Raw genomic sequence first — 16,181 nt, forward strand, 5'->3', positions numbered from 1 at the left:
GAGCCCTAGCCAACATTTTCGCTGTTGGGAGTAAGATAGAGCTGTTATATATCTGATTTGTTGTGATGTGTGATTGAACTGTCTTGAATACACATACAACCAAGATGAGAAGTTCGGTGAGAAAACTGTTTGAACCACGTATATGAGCTTCATATATAAAATTCTTTGGCTGCTACTTTGGCTCATCTGGCTCATCCTGATGATTATGGATGAGTCTATTTCTAAAAGCTGTCAGAAGATAGGTTGGGTACATTAGAAAAAATATATGTAAGGCGTTTAGATCATCATTTCAAGTTTTGCCAAGTACAACAATATTCTTATAAGTGAAGGAGGCCCGCAGTAAGTGGGGATTAAGGAGAGTGTACCATAGTCCTGCTTCTCTGAGGGAGTACTGAGGATATGTACTAAACTTGAAATTGAATGATGTTGTTTTTTCAGTGAAAGGAACGCAGTTTTTACATCTCTGGAGTGTTGTAAGAGATGCTGAAAAGCCAGACACCAAAGGCATTTATCAACAGATCCTCCTGGTAGCAATTATAAGATACACTGTAAGAGTCAATTTCCCCCTCATAGCCGCACAGAATCTCGCATTGCCATTGCTTACTATGATCATGATGGTCCGTATTTTACAGTCCAACAAGTTGTCCGATGTTGCAAAATTACCGTAAATTTAAAAAAATCAGGACACCTTTTTAGGTGTCCCGAATGGTGTTGACCGTATATTTGCATAAAAAAAACCCACCGTAAAATTTAAAAAACTTGTCCGTTTTTTAAAAAGTTTCACAAAATATTTCTGACTTGAAACCCCCTATTGCTTACTATGATCATGATGGTCCGTATTCACTTGCTCTATCTGAGCTTCATGACGTATTACGCAGTTGCAAGTCCATCATTTCTCAATACCATTTTCAAACAAGAGGCTTCATCAAGCGTTGTGCCAGGCCCTGAAATACGGAAAGAAATCGAAGTGTATGGACCGTACAATCATCACCTTGATGTACCTTTGGATACCAGCTCTCCGGACTTCAAAACTGATTCACGACCTGATTCACATCTGGAAGATTTCATGAAAATTATGAACATAGCAAATCAAAACAAAGACTCTTCAGGAGAAATTTACCCTGGCGTATCTTCAAGCCAGATGAAAGTTAAAGGTGAATTCAAAACAGATCTAAAACCTTATAAAAACTCTTCAAAAATGAAAGATTTCCGGGAAATTCTAAGCATTGGGAACCGGATCGATATAAGAAGTTTGAAGCGTGTAGGAAGCCTTGTTGGGAACTTGAGGCGCCTTGAATTGAAGATAGACACACCATTTCCAGGTCTCCCAGAGAAATTTCGTCCCAGTGTCTTTTCCAGACAACAACAATTTGAAAGTGCGATTGAAAGTGTGGTGGATACCCTAGAGAAACGTAGTCTTCATCCAAAGGAGGCAATCTGGGCACTTGCTGTATTGCAAAATCTTCAAAGCCATTTACCGCAAGGACAACTGAAGCCTATAAGAACAGACGTGGCGCAAGGTCCTATATGCTGTGCTGCCCTGGGACTTAGTCTGACAAAAGGTATGCCATTATTTTCACTCTTGTTTTCTTTGATCAGAGAAAACTGTGTGCAATTTTGACTGACACTGATTCTTAACTCCTGCCTAGACTTGAATCTTGTACATGCAAGCAAGATTCTTTGGTCTTCAGATGTGGAACTTGAACTTGTGCGTGTTGACCCGGGTAAGTTGTCTACTTTTTTCTCTGCAGTGTTTACGTTGGCCCAACCTGACATTTGATTGTTATGTACTGAAGCCCTGGCAAAGGCCTACTTCATATTGGAAACAATCTTCAAGTTACATAATGAGATTCATTATACCAGTGAAAAAATAGTTCTTTACAATTACCTTGTCACAAGACAGTTTCCAATGAACCAAAACGAAGTTCGTGCCTTAGCAACGCAGCCACAGTTACTGTACTGGTAAAGTATTGTCAATACTAGTACAGTACCTGGCTTTTTGGATACTAGAAATGAAAGTACTTGGTACAGTACCTTGCACCAGGTACAGTACTCGGTACAGTACCTACAATCTAGGTACTATAAAAAATGCCCAGCAGTAAAGTAGCTTTGTGTTCCGCTAGGTACTGTACTATACTGGTATCTCAGGTTTGCAGATAGGTACTGTACTTTACCGTACCTATGGCAGGTACTGCCCAGTATCTCACTGTACCTTGAGTTGGTACCCGGCACATTGGGTGTATTGAAAGGCTTAAGAAATGATAACTAAGTTGCTTATTTATATATAAATCATTGATTAGGTAATAAATATCAGTAGAGATTGAAACTGAAAACAAATATACTACTATAGTGCTGGGAGGAAAGGGGATTGATCAAGAAAATCAAAAATACAGGTACTGTTGACTACTGTACCGGTATAGTACCTATATTTTAGGTACTTTCAGGGCCGGTACTGGTATCGTACCTTCCGTGGAGGTACTGTACTAAAATTTCAAAAATATTTGCCCTCCAGTACAGTAGTGCCCACCTAGGTACGATACTGGCAGGTACTGTACCGGGAAAATCAGGTACTATACTGTACTTTACCGGTACTGGTACAGTAACTGTGGCTGCGTTGGCCTTAGGGAAAATGTTTGTGGAACTTGCAAAACTTCCAACCTGTGATTTGAAATCTCTTTACAATATGGCATCAATTTTCCCAGAAATCACCGGTATAATAGACAATGAACGATTGACGGATCCTTCCTTCATGACGGCATATGATGATGCTGTGCTTGATTGGACCTTTGAAAAGGAGAACCAAGCGCTCTTGCTTGAGATCCGCATGCTGGTGAATACATGTGACAAAGGCCCAATTGGACATATGTTTCATTGCTTTCTAGATCCAAGAGGTGCAAAGGTCCAGGATATTGAAGAGGTAGCAAATCATATAACAAAAGTCAGTGCAATCACCAATTATACTAAGGAGTACAAACTACAAATCCTCAACCTCCTATATCGCATTGCTGTTCATATCCCTGATGGTAAAAAATACCTTGAGGGTCGGATGGAGTGGAAAGGTAACTATAAATCACTATTTTTATCTTGGCCCACAAGCTTCAGTATTGTTTGAGAGAAAGAACTCAATTACTGATTGTGTTTGTACTTTGTCTCTGTTCACAGATGAATTAAACCAATTTGAGATCAAGTGAAGTGTCTTGATAAAATCATGATCATATCAAAACATTATGTTACTGCAGTCTTGATCATGGCCTCACTGCACCGTGTAAATATCCGTGTAGCACGTCGACGCGCACACATGAAAGACTTTCCGTGGACCCTGTAACGACCCATCAAAGAGGTTCCACGACAAGTACATCTTCCCCTTATCACCTGGGAGGTTGAAAGTCAGTTGGCCCCCACTGACAACAAAGGATTCTGCAAATCCTTTAAACAAATCACAAAGCACAAAGGGTGCTCAGCAAAAATCTCAGTCTCAATCCGACCAAAAGACTTTGAGATTTATTTCAAAACTCTCCGTGTGTGCACGTCGACGTGCTACACGGATATTTACATGGTGCTGGTCAACTCCTTGGTTTTGGTGTTTTACAAAATTAGATCTGCAATCCTTCTGCAACCCCTGTTGAATCAAATCTGGCACTGACTTCAGTTACTGTACTTGCCAAACAGAGGGTTTTCATAACCATCTAAGTATATGAGATGTCCAACTTGGTCTTTAGGCCAACAACTTATAAGGTACATATGACGTTGGCACAAGTCAATCTATACTTGGAACCAAAGTTGCTTGATAAAGCAATATATCACAAATTGATACTCAAAGTATTTTTTGACTCTGTAGCTGGCAGTTTCTACCATGATTTGATGGACTGGATTGTCAGTGGCACTTGAGGATCACTACACTTCCAGTATTAAAGAGGTTCCCTGGCCTAGGCTGGGAATCTCATTTAGAGTAGAATGGGTCATCAAATCATCTCACACTGCACAACTGAGCCATAAAGCATATGCTACATATGCACAAATATCTGAGTAATCCTTAGCTATTAGCTACATATAGTTCTGCTCAGTTATCTGCTTAATCTGGATAAACAAATCACATGTAATACATCCTGTAACTTTGTTCAGATTAGGGGTTCTCAAAGTAGACCCGGTTTCAAGAAAACCCAGTTGACCCAGTTGCTTTTTGGCAGTAACTTATCGTATTGAGTTGACATTTTTTGACAGATCACAGCCAAAAAGTCAACTGGGTTTTTTCAAACCAGGTCTACTTTGAGAACTCCTATTGAGACATGCATTTTGAAACATTGACTACATACATGATCATCACGGCTACTCAGGAAATATTCATGAAGCTGTGTAACAGTAACAGAAGGGGAATCTGGTCCCTAGGACCCATATTCCCATTGGGGAACCTCTTTAATGCTGGCAGTGCTAGTAACAAAAGATGTGTCCTGCAGAATATACATGTATATAAACTCATATTGATCTCAATGAACAATATAGAGAGATGTGTCAAGCTATTGGAAGAACCTTGTGCCACTGCCAGTTCTCATTATGATGGGCAAGATATGGTATTCTTTGACCTGCTCCCAGACTGGAGCAATCTTTTGACACTTCACAAAATATTTATGATGTTCATGATTAGCAACCAGGTCTCTTCATGGCTGACAGTCTTGAGAAAGGCAATCTATTGTGCTGGTGAGACCAGAGCTTGGTCAGTGCTATCTCGGAGTCAACATTATAATCAACATGTTTTGTGAATTTCACCCAGATGTCTGCCCAAGGCAGCAGCGGTTCTGGGTAAGCCACATTTACCTGGTAGGATTTACATCATGTGTTTAACATAACAGAAGGTGCATGGAGCTGGGCCAGAAGTTGTAATTATCATTATGTATCATTGTTTTCATCATATGCTTTGTTGATTGTAAGGGGTATGAATCAGGGCTCACAAAAACATATGTTGTGTTTACAATCAGAAAATGAACCACTAGCAAAGAAACATAGATACAGGCAAATCAAAGAATACGGACAAGCAAAAGGGCCCTCTGTAGAGCTATTTGTTGAGTTCAACCTGGAGTGAACACAATAAAAGCCAATATAAATGATATCAAGACATGTCAGGTTACCACATCAGAGACAGGGACCACTAACCTGAGATAGACACACCGAAAGATCAATGGGATGATGAGGAGAAAACCCTTGTATTGGTGCCACTCCTTGCCACTCAGATTGAAGGTTTATGTATGTACACTGGTTGTAATTGCGTGAGAAGCAGTGCAAGGAGTTGAGATGAGGGGCACTGGTTTGAGAGGTCACACAAGAGGGGAATTTTGATAAACCACGAGATTGCATGATTAGTAGCACATAGATATGAAGTGAATGCTGCTGATAAGACATCCCGTTGATATCATACATACCACAGCATAACATTTTTTGCAAGCATGGTCGACCAGGGTCAAATCACGCCTCCACGCAGTTAAGCTTTACTTTCAGTGATGACCATCGTGTTCAAACTGGCGCTCATCGCCGTGATTTTGAATTGTTCCAGTTTCCAAACCTGCCAAAGGTTGAGTCAGGGTCGATGCAGAGGACATATAAAGTGCAAGCTCATTTATCTTTAAAACAAGAACGATTTGAAGTAGACGTGTAAGAAAGATTATCAAAACTTTAAACTTGGCATGTCAAGCTGATTCCGTGCTGTGTGATCAGAATCAATTCGAATGATAAGCTAATCTGTCTAATCTGACCTATTTTTGGAGCAACCCAGCTTTAACTTCTCTGAAGCGTTGCAGCATGTGCTCATACCTTTGTTCACTCACCGTTACATGATGTCAAAGCAGATTACGAGACAGTCAAACCCTCAAGATCCTTATCAATCGACTCTTTTCCATAAAATGTATATAAGGCTCAAGACAAGTCTACGCGCCATCCTCGCCCTCCCACAAAGGCTCTACCTCTCCATTTTGATTCTACATTTTTTGCAGTAATGGGATATCACTTTCACTTTCTTTCTATGTGTCTATTGCTCTATGGAGCAGTTGAATGCTTGCCAGGTCATATCAGCTCTTTTGACAAACGATCTCTATCAAGTCTGGAAAAACGCCCATTGATCAGGCCAGACATTGAAGTGTATGGACCAGTCAACCTGCACCTCAATTCGCCTGCATCTTTGAATAAAAACTTTCCCGATCTCAACTCAGATGTACAGCCTGGTCTATCATCTTCAAGTATTGAAGAATTCAACTTAATTCTAGCCATGAGCGATGAAATCTCCAAAAGGTCTAAACGTACAGTCTTAGAACCTCTTGCTAAACGATTGAAACTCCTGGCCTTGAAGATAGAAAAATCAGAAGGCTTACCAGAGCAATTTAACACCAGCGTATTTGGTACAGGGGGAGAATTTAGATATGCATGCGAAAGAGCAGTGAGAACCCTACAGAATCTTTCTCTAAAACCAAGGGAGACAATTTGGGTACTTGCTGTCTTGAAACATCTTCAGGGATTTTTGCCACAAGGAGAACTGGAACCCATAAGAACAGACATGGCGCGAGGCCCTATATGTCGCGCTGCCTTGGGACTTCATCTGACAAAAGGTATATCCAGATTTCCATTCTTAGCTTCTGTGGTCAGATGAAATTGATATGCCTGAAATCGGATCTTGGCTCTCACCTAGACTTGGACCTGCTAAGTATGAGCAAAATTCTTTGGTTTTCCCCGGCGGATCCTGAACTTGTGGATGTTGACTCGTGTAAGTCATCTACTCTTTTCTGTGTGATTTTTTACTGGCACAACCTGACCCATAATTGTTGGCTACTGAAGCCCTGGCACAGGCGTACTTTGCGTTGAAAACCATTGACTCTATGAAATCTTATGTTGATCGTCCTCATGAGTCCAGCTTCTTCACGACCTGCGTTGAAATTTACAATTATCTTCTCAACACAAAGATTCCAGTTGAAGAGGACGGCGTGGATTTCTTGGCGAAAAAGTTTATAGCACTTTCAACTATGGAGGTCAGAGGAATTGCGTATTCACACCTCTATCACATGAAAATGATTTTCCCCAGAGTCAAAGAAATCATAGAGGAGGAAAAATTCAAAGACTTATCCTTCAAAAATGCCTATGAGAACGAAGAGCTATTGATCAATATCCGGCGCTTTGCCGTTGCGGATCGTCGTGCCCCCATTAATGATCTGATTTATCCCTTTCTCAATCTAAAGTTCGCCACGGTCCAGAATATCAAAGATGTGGTTCAGGCTATGTTGGAAGGTAAACACAAAAAGGATATACCGGTCAGCATACGAGATCACGAAGGGACTTCAGTTTTATCTCACAGGGATTCCGAGGAAGAGGATTTCATCATCCGCCTACTAGGCGGCATTGCTAGTCATATTCCGGGTGCTGAACAATACCTTGAAAGTCAGGTGGAATGGAGTGGTAGGTTTTTATTACCCCTTCAAGTCTTTCTGTGATATTCGCAGCTGTATTGTTGACCAAAAGAGCCCTATCACTAATCGAGACTTGGTTCTGGTCACAGCTGATTCGAAGTTCTTGAGGCTCAAAAGTTCCAATTCTATAAACACACAGGATCACACTCATAAAATGCTTCTGGCCCCTAATGAGGGGGTTCAAGTCAAGATCAAAGCAACGTGATTTTTGTCAAAGGCGACATAGATTATACGTCTAGTTTGCCTATATGTCCAACTTTTGTATTTTGTCCCAAAATGTCTTTCGCTTTGGAATCTGTCTCTGCTCTTTGTCTAACAATCTTTTAAAGTTATCTTTGTTGATCTACCAAATATTTTCCTCGCCCCTATAACATCTGTATGTAGGCGAAGCAAAAGAAATGTCTATGAGAGAGAAACAAAGAGGAGACAACCAATACAAGAACGTCGATACAGACCAATGATTTTTCTTCATGGAGTCAGTCGCATATCACGTCTCTTCTGAGGGAGCTTAGTCATCATGTAGCCTTGCAGCCTTTTCAGTCGAGGTTCAGGACATGGGAGAAGTGTTGAGAGAGAGTCAAGGACGAAACAGTTGAACCGATGAGTGGCCATAGCTATAGATTTCAATTTATCAGCGACATGTCTAAATCTTCAATTCTGTCTCAGTCGGTGCATACAAGCTGAGCTCGCCTCAAAGAGTATAGTGAAATATCCACCGTGGGCTTAACTCATCACTCACCCATGGCAAGGTCACCTCATCGACGCGACGGATTTCGCGACAAAAACCTCCCTCAATCATCTGAGACATGACGGTAATCTTGCAGTTCTATCGGCCTTTCACGGTATCAATGTTGCGGTCCTGCTTCGTTTATTATCGTCCAGGTATAATCGTTTTCTTATAAAGCTGGTCCGACTTTGTAGGAAGCGGGCAGCGTTCCCTCATTCCTCGACTCGAAAGCTAGATTTTCTGGAGCTATCCATCATTGTTCTTTCCGGTCTTACTGCATCATATCTTGACAACACCATGGTTCGTCTCTCCACACCACCAACTGAAGGTATGTCAATCTCAGTCTCTGGGCTATCGGTCTCATGCATGAACCATATCATCCGACCAATAATCATGTTTTTTGTCCCGTTGCATGTTGTCTAGCCATCATCGCATCATTACCAGTCGGAGAGCCAGAGCCAAAGCCACACTGGTTTTCTGGGGCGATCCAGTCGCTCATCTCTATCATCCACAGCCCAAAACCACCAGGCCCTGCTCCGCTCAAACCTTTGGGTCGGATCGCGATCGTGGGGGCGGGTGTGACGGGGGTATCGAGTGCAGCTCATTGTGTAGCACATGGCTTTGAAGTAGTCCTGTTTGACAAGAAGAATGTGACGGGAGGAGTTTGGAACGACGTCAACTCGTTCGTCAATTTTTATTTCCTCGCCCCCCCTGCTGTATCTGATCACACTGACGGTATTCTCCGATTGTGCCTTTGATCGCTACAGAACTTCAAGTCTACAACTCAACTCATGGATGTATCGATTTCATCCCTCGGTAGTGTGGTCCGAATCTTTCCCTAAACAAGTTGAGCCCAGTGATGCTATTAACATTCACTTCTGAAGTCTCACGCGTGTTTATGTTTTTGTGCGTGTCGTGATGCTTTCGCGACAAAGAGTGAAATCTTGAAGCAGATTCGTGACCTTTGGGTACGATATGGATTGGAATCAAGAACTCGTTTCAATGTACGCTCTGCTTACTCAATTCAGGTTCCTCATCATGCTGACATACTTCCGACGCGGACTATTCAAAACGCAAACAGTACGATGTCAAGCGCGTCCAACGTTTTATGGTGTCGGGAAAGACGGCATGGTCAATTGACGATGGTGTTGAAGGGCTCTTCGATGGAATCATTGTGGCGATCGGAACATGTGCACAACCATACGACCGTCGCTGGCCTTCACGCGAGGTCTACAAAGGGGCCTTACACCATTCTTCAGACCTCGACAATATGCCGGATCCCAAAATCGTGGCGGTGATTGGAAGTGGAGCAAGTGCAGTGGAGGCAGCAGAACAAGCCATTATACGCGGCGCACTTCAAGCGACCATCATCGCTCGCCATGACAAGGTGCCGTTTACTTACCTTGTTCCTCTCCCTGTTCCTTCAACATTAAGCAATCACCTGACTCATCTGTATTTCCTTTAACTCATCTTACAGTGGATCATCCCGCGAGGACTTTTGCCGATGGGTATCATCTCGGTTCTGCCGTGGGGATGGTCTTCTCGAGTCAGCCGGTTTTGCGAGGCTGTCTTAAGACGATATCATTATCGGGATGTAGATTGGGTCGCACCATTACCTGATACGGGATACGGCCTCGATCAACTGACTCCAATTGTCAACAATGATTTTCTTCAACTGATCCGAGATGGCTCAGCTAAATATTTACGTGGAACGGTACTTAATCTCTCTTTCTATATACACTACCCTGTCTTTTCTTATGAGAAGAGTGACTCGTAACATTTTCAATTGACAATGGTATTGGAAATTGTTTGCAGACCACGAGTTTTGTACCTGAGGGTGTCAAGGTTCAGACTGGAGGTCATCTGGAAACAGTCATTGTGAAAGCGGATGTGGTAATCGATGTACGCTGTATTGGACCCTTCCTAGTTGCAGGTAAAAGTTGATCATCTGACTGAAATTGGTTTGATTCTTCCTACAGGCCACTGGCTTTGAGCGGCCTTCGTTTGGTTTCCTTCCCTCCAGCTTGTTTCCCGGCGGATATGATCTTCCGGCTCTGTTCCTTCATTCATTTTCAGTGGAAGATCCCACTATCTTGTTCACCAATTCATCCTATGAAGAAGCTATTGGGACAGTCGGGCATGTTCATATTGGTCTGTAAACCCCTATCTTTTTACGGGTGCATGTGAGTCATCAAGCTGATATCTTGGTGATTTGGTGATGATGTATCAGGTGTCTATACACGCATCATGATGATGTTTCTATTGGATCCCAAGATGGCTCCTGAACGTGAGCTGATGGTCCAGGTCTATCTCACAGAGGGCAGTTTGATGGACTGACCATTTCTGACGCGATAGCCAAAAATATGCGACTTTGGGTGGATATCATGCGATACCTCAAATCTTCTGCACGAGCGGAAGCCTTTGGTTTCTTCACGTGAGTGAACTTTTGCAGATCTCCCAGGGACTTTGCGGGCACATACACATCTGAACTCAAACAAACAACGATCGTACCTTTCATGATTCTTTTTGCTTGAAATGTAGATACATGGAGATGTTCATCTGTTTGATCATCTTTCATCTCGTTCAACCAAGTCGACTACGATGGGCAGCTTTCAACTTCTTCGGCTTTGGTACGTCTTTCGTCACTTTGGTCTATGACTTTCTCCTGTTTGGGATAGACAGCATGTTTTGGATCTCCCGTCCGTGATTAGTATCACTAAATATGGCATTTAAATAATTGATCCTGATGGTGAATACTGTGTTCTAATATCTTCAGGAAACACTCGAAGTCGGTCACCAAGTGGAAAACAAAAAAAGGTCTATTGAGGAGCTTAACCCACTTTTGGTCAGAAAGATTGAGTGTCTCATCAACTTTGTACATTATATTTGTGGACGTGTTATTTCTTTACGTCATCTTTAAACATAGACTGGTTGTGAATATGTAAATAAGTAACGTGTGGCTTGATGTGATTTTTACACTCTTTTGCAGGAATACGTTTGATTTTGAATTTTTCTTCTTGGTCTATTTATGAAATGATAGATTCCAAAGCTGATGAGGTTTACAAAGATGAGTATGTATAGCAGCTAATAATCTATGCTGGAAAATGTGACCAAGCTGAAGAGAAAAGGGTTGCATACAAAGAGCTGATTCAAAAAGATCAGTATCAAATCTTAAGAGATCAAACAAAAGATGAAAAGTACGTATCGCCACATGTGAAGCTATTGCGAGGAAAGAAAAAGTCTCTTTGATACAACAAGAACTATGTAAAATGGATCAACTATGTAGATGTAATCAATAAGATTTAGGTTCCAAAGGTTTGAAGATAAGTTTAGGAAACTTGGTGTGTTGTTCAACTCCAACAAGAACAGGTTCAACTAAATCAATCTTGGGTGAGATAATCGAATCTGAGAATTTAATCTCGAAAGAATGAAGTATTCTTGAAATTGTACATAAGATCAAATTCATGGCAAATTCTGATCCCGGACAAGAACGTCTAAAAAATCAAATCAAAAGGATGAAAATGTGAACTTGGAAAAAAACAACGACAGATTGAATAATAATCAAACTAACCTTCCTGCTCCAAAGCTAGCATGCCCATACTTTGGCCAATACGAATTCACTTTCTTTTCGCTTTCAAGAAACCGATAAGGATTGAATGCATTTGGATCTCTGAATACTCTTGAATCTCTATTAATCCCATAATAGTTAACAAATAAAACTTGTCCTTCATGGATCGTTTGACCATTGCTCATAACATGGTCTTGTTCAGCTACGCGTGAAACTTTCAGAGTTTTCATAGAAGTAAAGATAATTAGCTTGAGAGTTTAGCCACAAAAATCTGAATAGTAAGGGATCGCTTACGGATTGGAAAAACAGGAAACATCCTGATGACCTCTTCGATAAATGCTCGAAGTAAAGGAAGCTCACGCAAGGCGCTTTGCTCACTTGAAGGTATCTGATCTGCTCCGACGATTTTAGAAATTTCATTTCTTAATTGGTCTTGATAATCTAGATGGACAGCTAAACAACCTAAAGTACTATGAATTGTGTTCATAGTAGTTGACATCGCTGCTGCAACTGTTGTACCAGCTAAACCTGAATTATGAAAGTCACATAGTCAATATCTGAATATGCAGTTATAAATAAAGCTCGAATCTTCATCAACTTACATCCTTGTTGAAACTGGCTCATTCCTGAACCACCTGATTCAAACAAGCTTTTGATAACTGAGCTCTCGAGTGAATCTGGTCCTTCAACTTCGTATTGAGTTTTTGCAAGTTGAAACAAAGTTTCATAAGCTTCAAGTAACTTTGAAGAAGTCTTTCTAGCCTGTTTCCTGATCCTTTCAGTACGCTTCCATAGAAGTTTAACAAGGAATGGAAATGCTATTGTAGGCTCTTCAAAAAACTGTTTATCAATCCAAAGTAATTTATCAATTTCAGATCACTCAGGGAATATGATGAGACTTCTTTTAGGGAGGGTGAAGAAATACAACCAGAAAGAGGAAAAATCTCACTGACCTGTAACATATTAAACGTCTCATCTGCACATTCAAGAATTGATCGAGCTTCAGGTGGAATCTTATCGAAATCGACCACTGGGAATCCATACGAGATATTGATAGCACAAACAGCTGCAGCTTCAAGTAATATGTGCCTTATGTCAATTGGCTCAAGACTGGCTTCATGATATAATTTAGAGGTAATCAACCGAGAAGAGCGATCGATACAATTCCCCAATCCAGAGTTTATAGATGCCTTTGTGCTACTCAGGATGAGTGTGCGCTGTGACAAGACGTGTGGGGTAGTGTTCATCACTGGCGTCTGTCAAAATTTGGAAAGGAGTGTATATATCAGAAAACAAGATATAATATGATACAAAAAGAAGATAATCTGATAGAAGTGTGTTCATGGGCATGAAATGAAAGCTCAAACAAAATATTCATCCAAACGTAATTCTGGATGGAAGAAAAATGGATTTGCTCTACCGGTAAAAGCATAACCATGATCGATGAAAAGTTCCTTTGCAAGATCGTGACCTGAAACGACAAGGGACGGGTTTGAAGTACCAAGTTTGAGACTGAAAATTGAACTTTTGAAGAAGAAAAAATTAACAATGCAACATGAGCTTTTCCTATGCAACTGAAAAAACCCAAGAGATAAAGGACACACCCATATTGATGACTCCAATCCAAACATTGTTGAGGAAAATGTTTAGATTTGATGAATGGAATTGAACCCAGAATGGGTACACGAGGTGGAGAAGCCCAAGACGAAGAAGAGGAAAATTTTGAAATTGATCCAAGGAGAAAGATGAAAAATGGTACAACAAGAAAGTAAAATAATAGTATATCTGATAAGCCTAATGTAGGTGGTAGAGTTGAGAAGTTGGCTAATGGGGAGATCGACATGCTGGTGTGTATCTATGTAAACTTTTGTGATGTACAAAATGAGATATAGGGAGGAGGGGAGAAAGTCTCGTTTTCGTCTCTTCTTAAGTTGAAGAAGCCCAGCAAATAAACGATACAAATGAGGTTTACCGTTTTCTTCTTGAAGCCCAACAAGTTACGTAAATTGATGTTCATTAAACAACCAACTCCCTCGCTGCTCTCCCACTAGTTAAGGGGTTCAATATGTGCGATGAACTCATGAGTTCATTGAATTCCCGACATTCAAACGCATTTATCTGCTACATTTGGTACTATGTATTTGGTAGGGATCAGAAAATAGTCCCGTATCAATTGTGCTTAAATTCCTTTGAATGGAGTATGTAAGAGGGAGTACAAGAGTAATCACTCATATCAGGAATACAACGCGAGACAACGCATCGATAAAGTATATCGTATGTATCACTTCGAATTGATCCGAATCACTTGTCGCCCACTTGATCATCAATCTCGAATCCATAGAATTGAAAGAAATATGTAGTGCCGGTCAACCTCGCATGAACTTGTTGATACTACAGAAGCGGCGGAGCGTTACGGCTAAATTGGTGGCAAATGCTCTTCAACGTAGTCGGTCTACAAATTATATAGATACCATACTTACATGAAGCATACTGTTATTCTTCTTACTTCTAAATTCATGTTGCAATTATTATGAGAGCAACAGCCTGAATTGCGGTCTCCTGAATTGCGGTCTCCTGAATTGCGCACCGTGGAATTGCGAATGCGTATTCGAGTTCATCAGATGATGTGTGGCACATGTATGGACTCTACTGGTTGAGTCGAGACCCTGCTTGTCCCGCAATAAAAACGAGCCAGAACACGGATGACACCAATCCAATTTGGTGTTGTATCTCAACAGCAAACATAAGCTCAACCTCCGGAAGGGTACCCTTTTCATGCCGGGATTTTGATACAAGGCGTACGTGATGATGGATGAGGCACATCTTTGACTCTGGGAAAAGATATGTTCATTTGATAGAGGTGTGAATACGCAGTTCCTCTGTTCTCCATGGTTGAAAGTGCTCCAAGCATCTTCGCCAGGAAATCCATGCCGTTCTCTTCAACTGCAATCTCATGTATTGGGAAGTTACAGCTGTTGTGAGAATCATCGGTAAGTTTCAAGGTCATGTGTGTCGCCGAGATTTAACCTGAGGTTTAATCTCAGGTCCAAAACCACTTTTTCTCGATTTCTCAAGCCTAAACTTTAATTAGGTTCCACTAACTGTATTGGTTGTATCTGACATTACAGCCTGTGAAACCTCCGGATCCGTTCAACAAAGCCTCACCGGATCCGGGTTTCTTGTAAGTGGTGAACCATCATAAGGTTCACGCGACGCGCCTGTTTACTTATTTCTTTCCTTATATATTATATCACTACGCCATATGACTAATATACCATGGAGTTTACAAAAGTCTTTGGCTTTGAAAAATTCAAATCATTTTCTGAACTCTTGTGATCAGAAAACAAACATCAGCGTGCTATGGTATGTTCAATGACAAGCCATGCAGTCAATAGGACATAGATGCTGGGCAACTGGTACCGGATGTAACAGGCTTACATAAGTTACCTTGACAAATTGATATAGTGGCTCTCACTAGCAGGTGGTGCAACCACATTTTTTTACTCTTACACTTTCCTTTATATGCATGTACTTCTCATTTCTAGAGATGCTGAGATCTTGATGAATGGTTCATCTTACATTGGGTCAAGCCAAATCCATTCCAAAGTGTTGATCAAGTTCATAAACAGAAAAAATGAGATAGCTTGAATTCAGAAGAGTATATACAATCAGTGTTTTAAGATAATCAAGCCTATCGTAGATACATTCACATTCTGATTAATCTCCCCCGGTTTGAACATGATCCATACACACTGTGCAATCACCTCATTTAGCTTGATTAATTTCTGCTCGGTAGGACTCCATAATCTCAATGCAGATTGTACTTCTGACTGGTCAGTTAAGTCAAAAGGATTATGATGTGTGGTTGGTAAATGGGGAAAGCATTGTACATGGAGCCATATATCAGTAGAAACACCAGATTGTAGAGAAGTCCTACTATGCAAAAATATTGAATATACTCGAGCAAAGCAATCAGAACCTTTTGAGTCCTTGAAATAGACACAGCAATTATCTGGATTTTGAGTGAAAGTAGAAATCAATCCGTCGGTGTGTTCGACCTGTTTATAGAATTGAGCACGAGCGGCTACAGGAGAGTAACCTATTGAGTCACTCTTGCTCAGTAAGGCCCAATCATCTGGGCGACGCCATACGCATGATTCTTTCTTTGTGGTGTTCAGATAATCGACGAGTAGGTTGAGGACATCATTTGAAAGAGGGGAAAGCTTCGAGTTGGATGGTCGACGTGGCCTTCGCAAGGGTGGGTTATATAGGGCTTGAAGTCGTGAAGTATATGGTTTTAGTGTCTCAGGCAGTTTATCATCTTTGATCAAAGCCAAAAGGTTTGCTGCACGGCAAAATTTATTCAGAAACGTTATTTCAAGCTCAGCTGTTAAATATGTAGAGACCAAGTGGTCAGTGAAGTTCAATTATGAAAAAAGAACAA

The 16,181-nt window shown here is 41.0% G+C and overlaps 4 protein-coding genes across 4 annotated transcripts; 3 read left to right on the plus strand and 1 right to left on the minus strand.

Annotated features, from left to right (window-relative positions):
- Positions 1-862: 862 nt before the first annotated feature.
- MELLADRAFT_103378 (uncharacterized protein) lies at positions 863-3,112 on the plus strand (the record flags this gene model as incomplete). Its single annotated transcript, XM_007406284.1, has 3 exons — positions 863-1,562; positions 1,650-1,724; positions 2,703-3,112. 3 exons carry the CDS (start codon positions 863-865, stop codon positions 3,110-3,112), a joined length of 1,185 nt encoding a protein of 394 aa, XP_007406346.1.
- A 2,871-nt stretch (positions 3,113-5,983) lies between these two features.
- Positions 5,984-7,549, plus strand: MELLADRAFT_60465 (uncharacterized protein; the record flags this gene model as incomplete). The annotated part of the gene is made up of 4 exons (XM_007406285.1): positions 5,984-6,590; positions 6,671-6,745; positions 6,817-7,431; positions 7,476-7,549. 4 exons carry the CDS (start codon positions 5,984-5,986, stop codon positions 7,547-7,549), a joined length of 1,371 nt encoding a protein of 456 aa, XP_007406347.1.
- Positions 7,550-8,531: 982 nt separating this feature from the next.
- MELLADRAFT_33986 (uncharacterized protein) lies at positions 8,532-10,876 on the plus strand (the record flags this gene model as incomplete). The annotated part of the gene is made up of 10 exons (XM_007406286.1): positions 8,532-8,851; positions 8,937-9,015; positions 9,105-9,173; positions 9,251-9,556; positions 9,647-9,883; positions 9,985-10,071; positions 10,149-10,320; positions 10,400-10,456; positions 10,525-10,603; positions 10,711-10,876. The coding sequence occupies 10 exons, from the start codon at positions 8,532-8,534 to the stop codon at positions 10,874-10,876; spliced, it is 1,572 nt and encodes a 523-aa protein (XP_007406348.1).
- Positions 10,877-11,461: 585 nt separating this feature from the next.
- On the minus strand, positions 11,462-13,580 carry MELLADRAFT_94377 (cytochrome P450 monooxygenase; the record flags this gene model as incomplete). The annotated part of the gene is made up of 7 exons (XM_007406634.1): positions 11,462-11,663; positions 11,741-11,951; positions 12,032-12,265; positions 12,340-12,577; positions 12,691-12,993; positions 13,105-13,261; positions 13,342-13,580. 7 exons carry the CDS (start codon positions 13,578-13,580, stop codon positions 11,462-11,464), a joined length of 1,584 nt encoding a protein of 527 aa, XP_007406696.1.
- Positions 13,581-16,181: the final 2,601 nt, after the last annotated feature.

This window comes from Melampsora larici-populina, assembly GCF_000204055.1.
Source record: "Melampsora larici-populina 98AG31 unplaced genomic scaffold MELLAscaffold_6, whole genome shotgun sequence".
Taxonomy (NCBI): domain Eukaryota; kingdom Fungi; phylum Basidiomycota; class Pucciniomycetes; order Pucciniales; family Melampsoraceae; genus Melampsora; species Melampsora laricis-populina.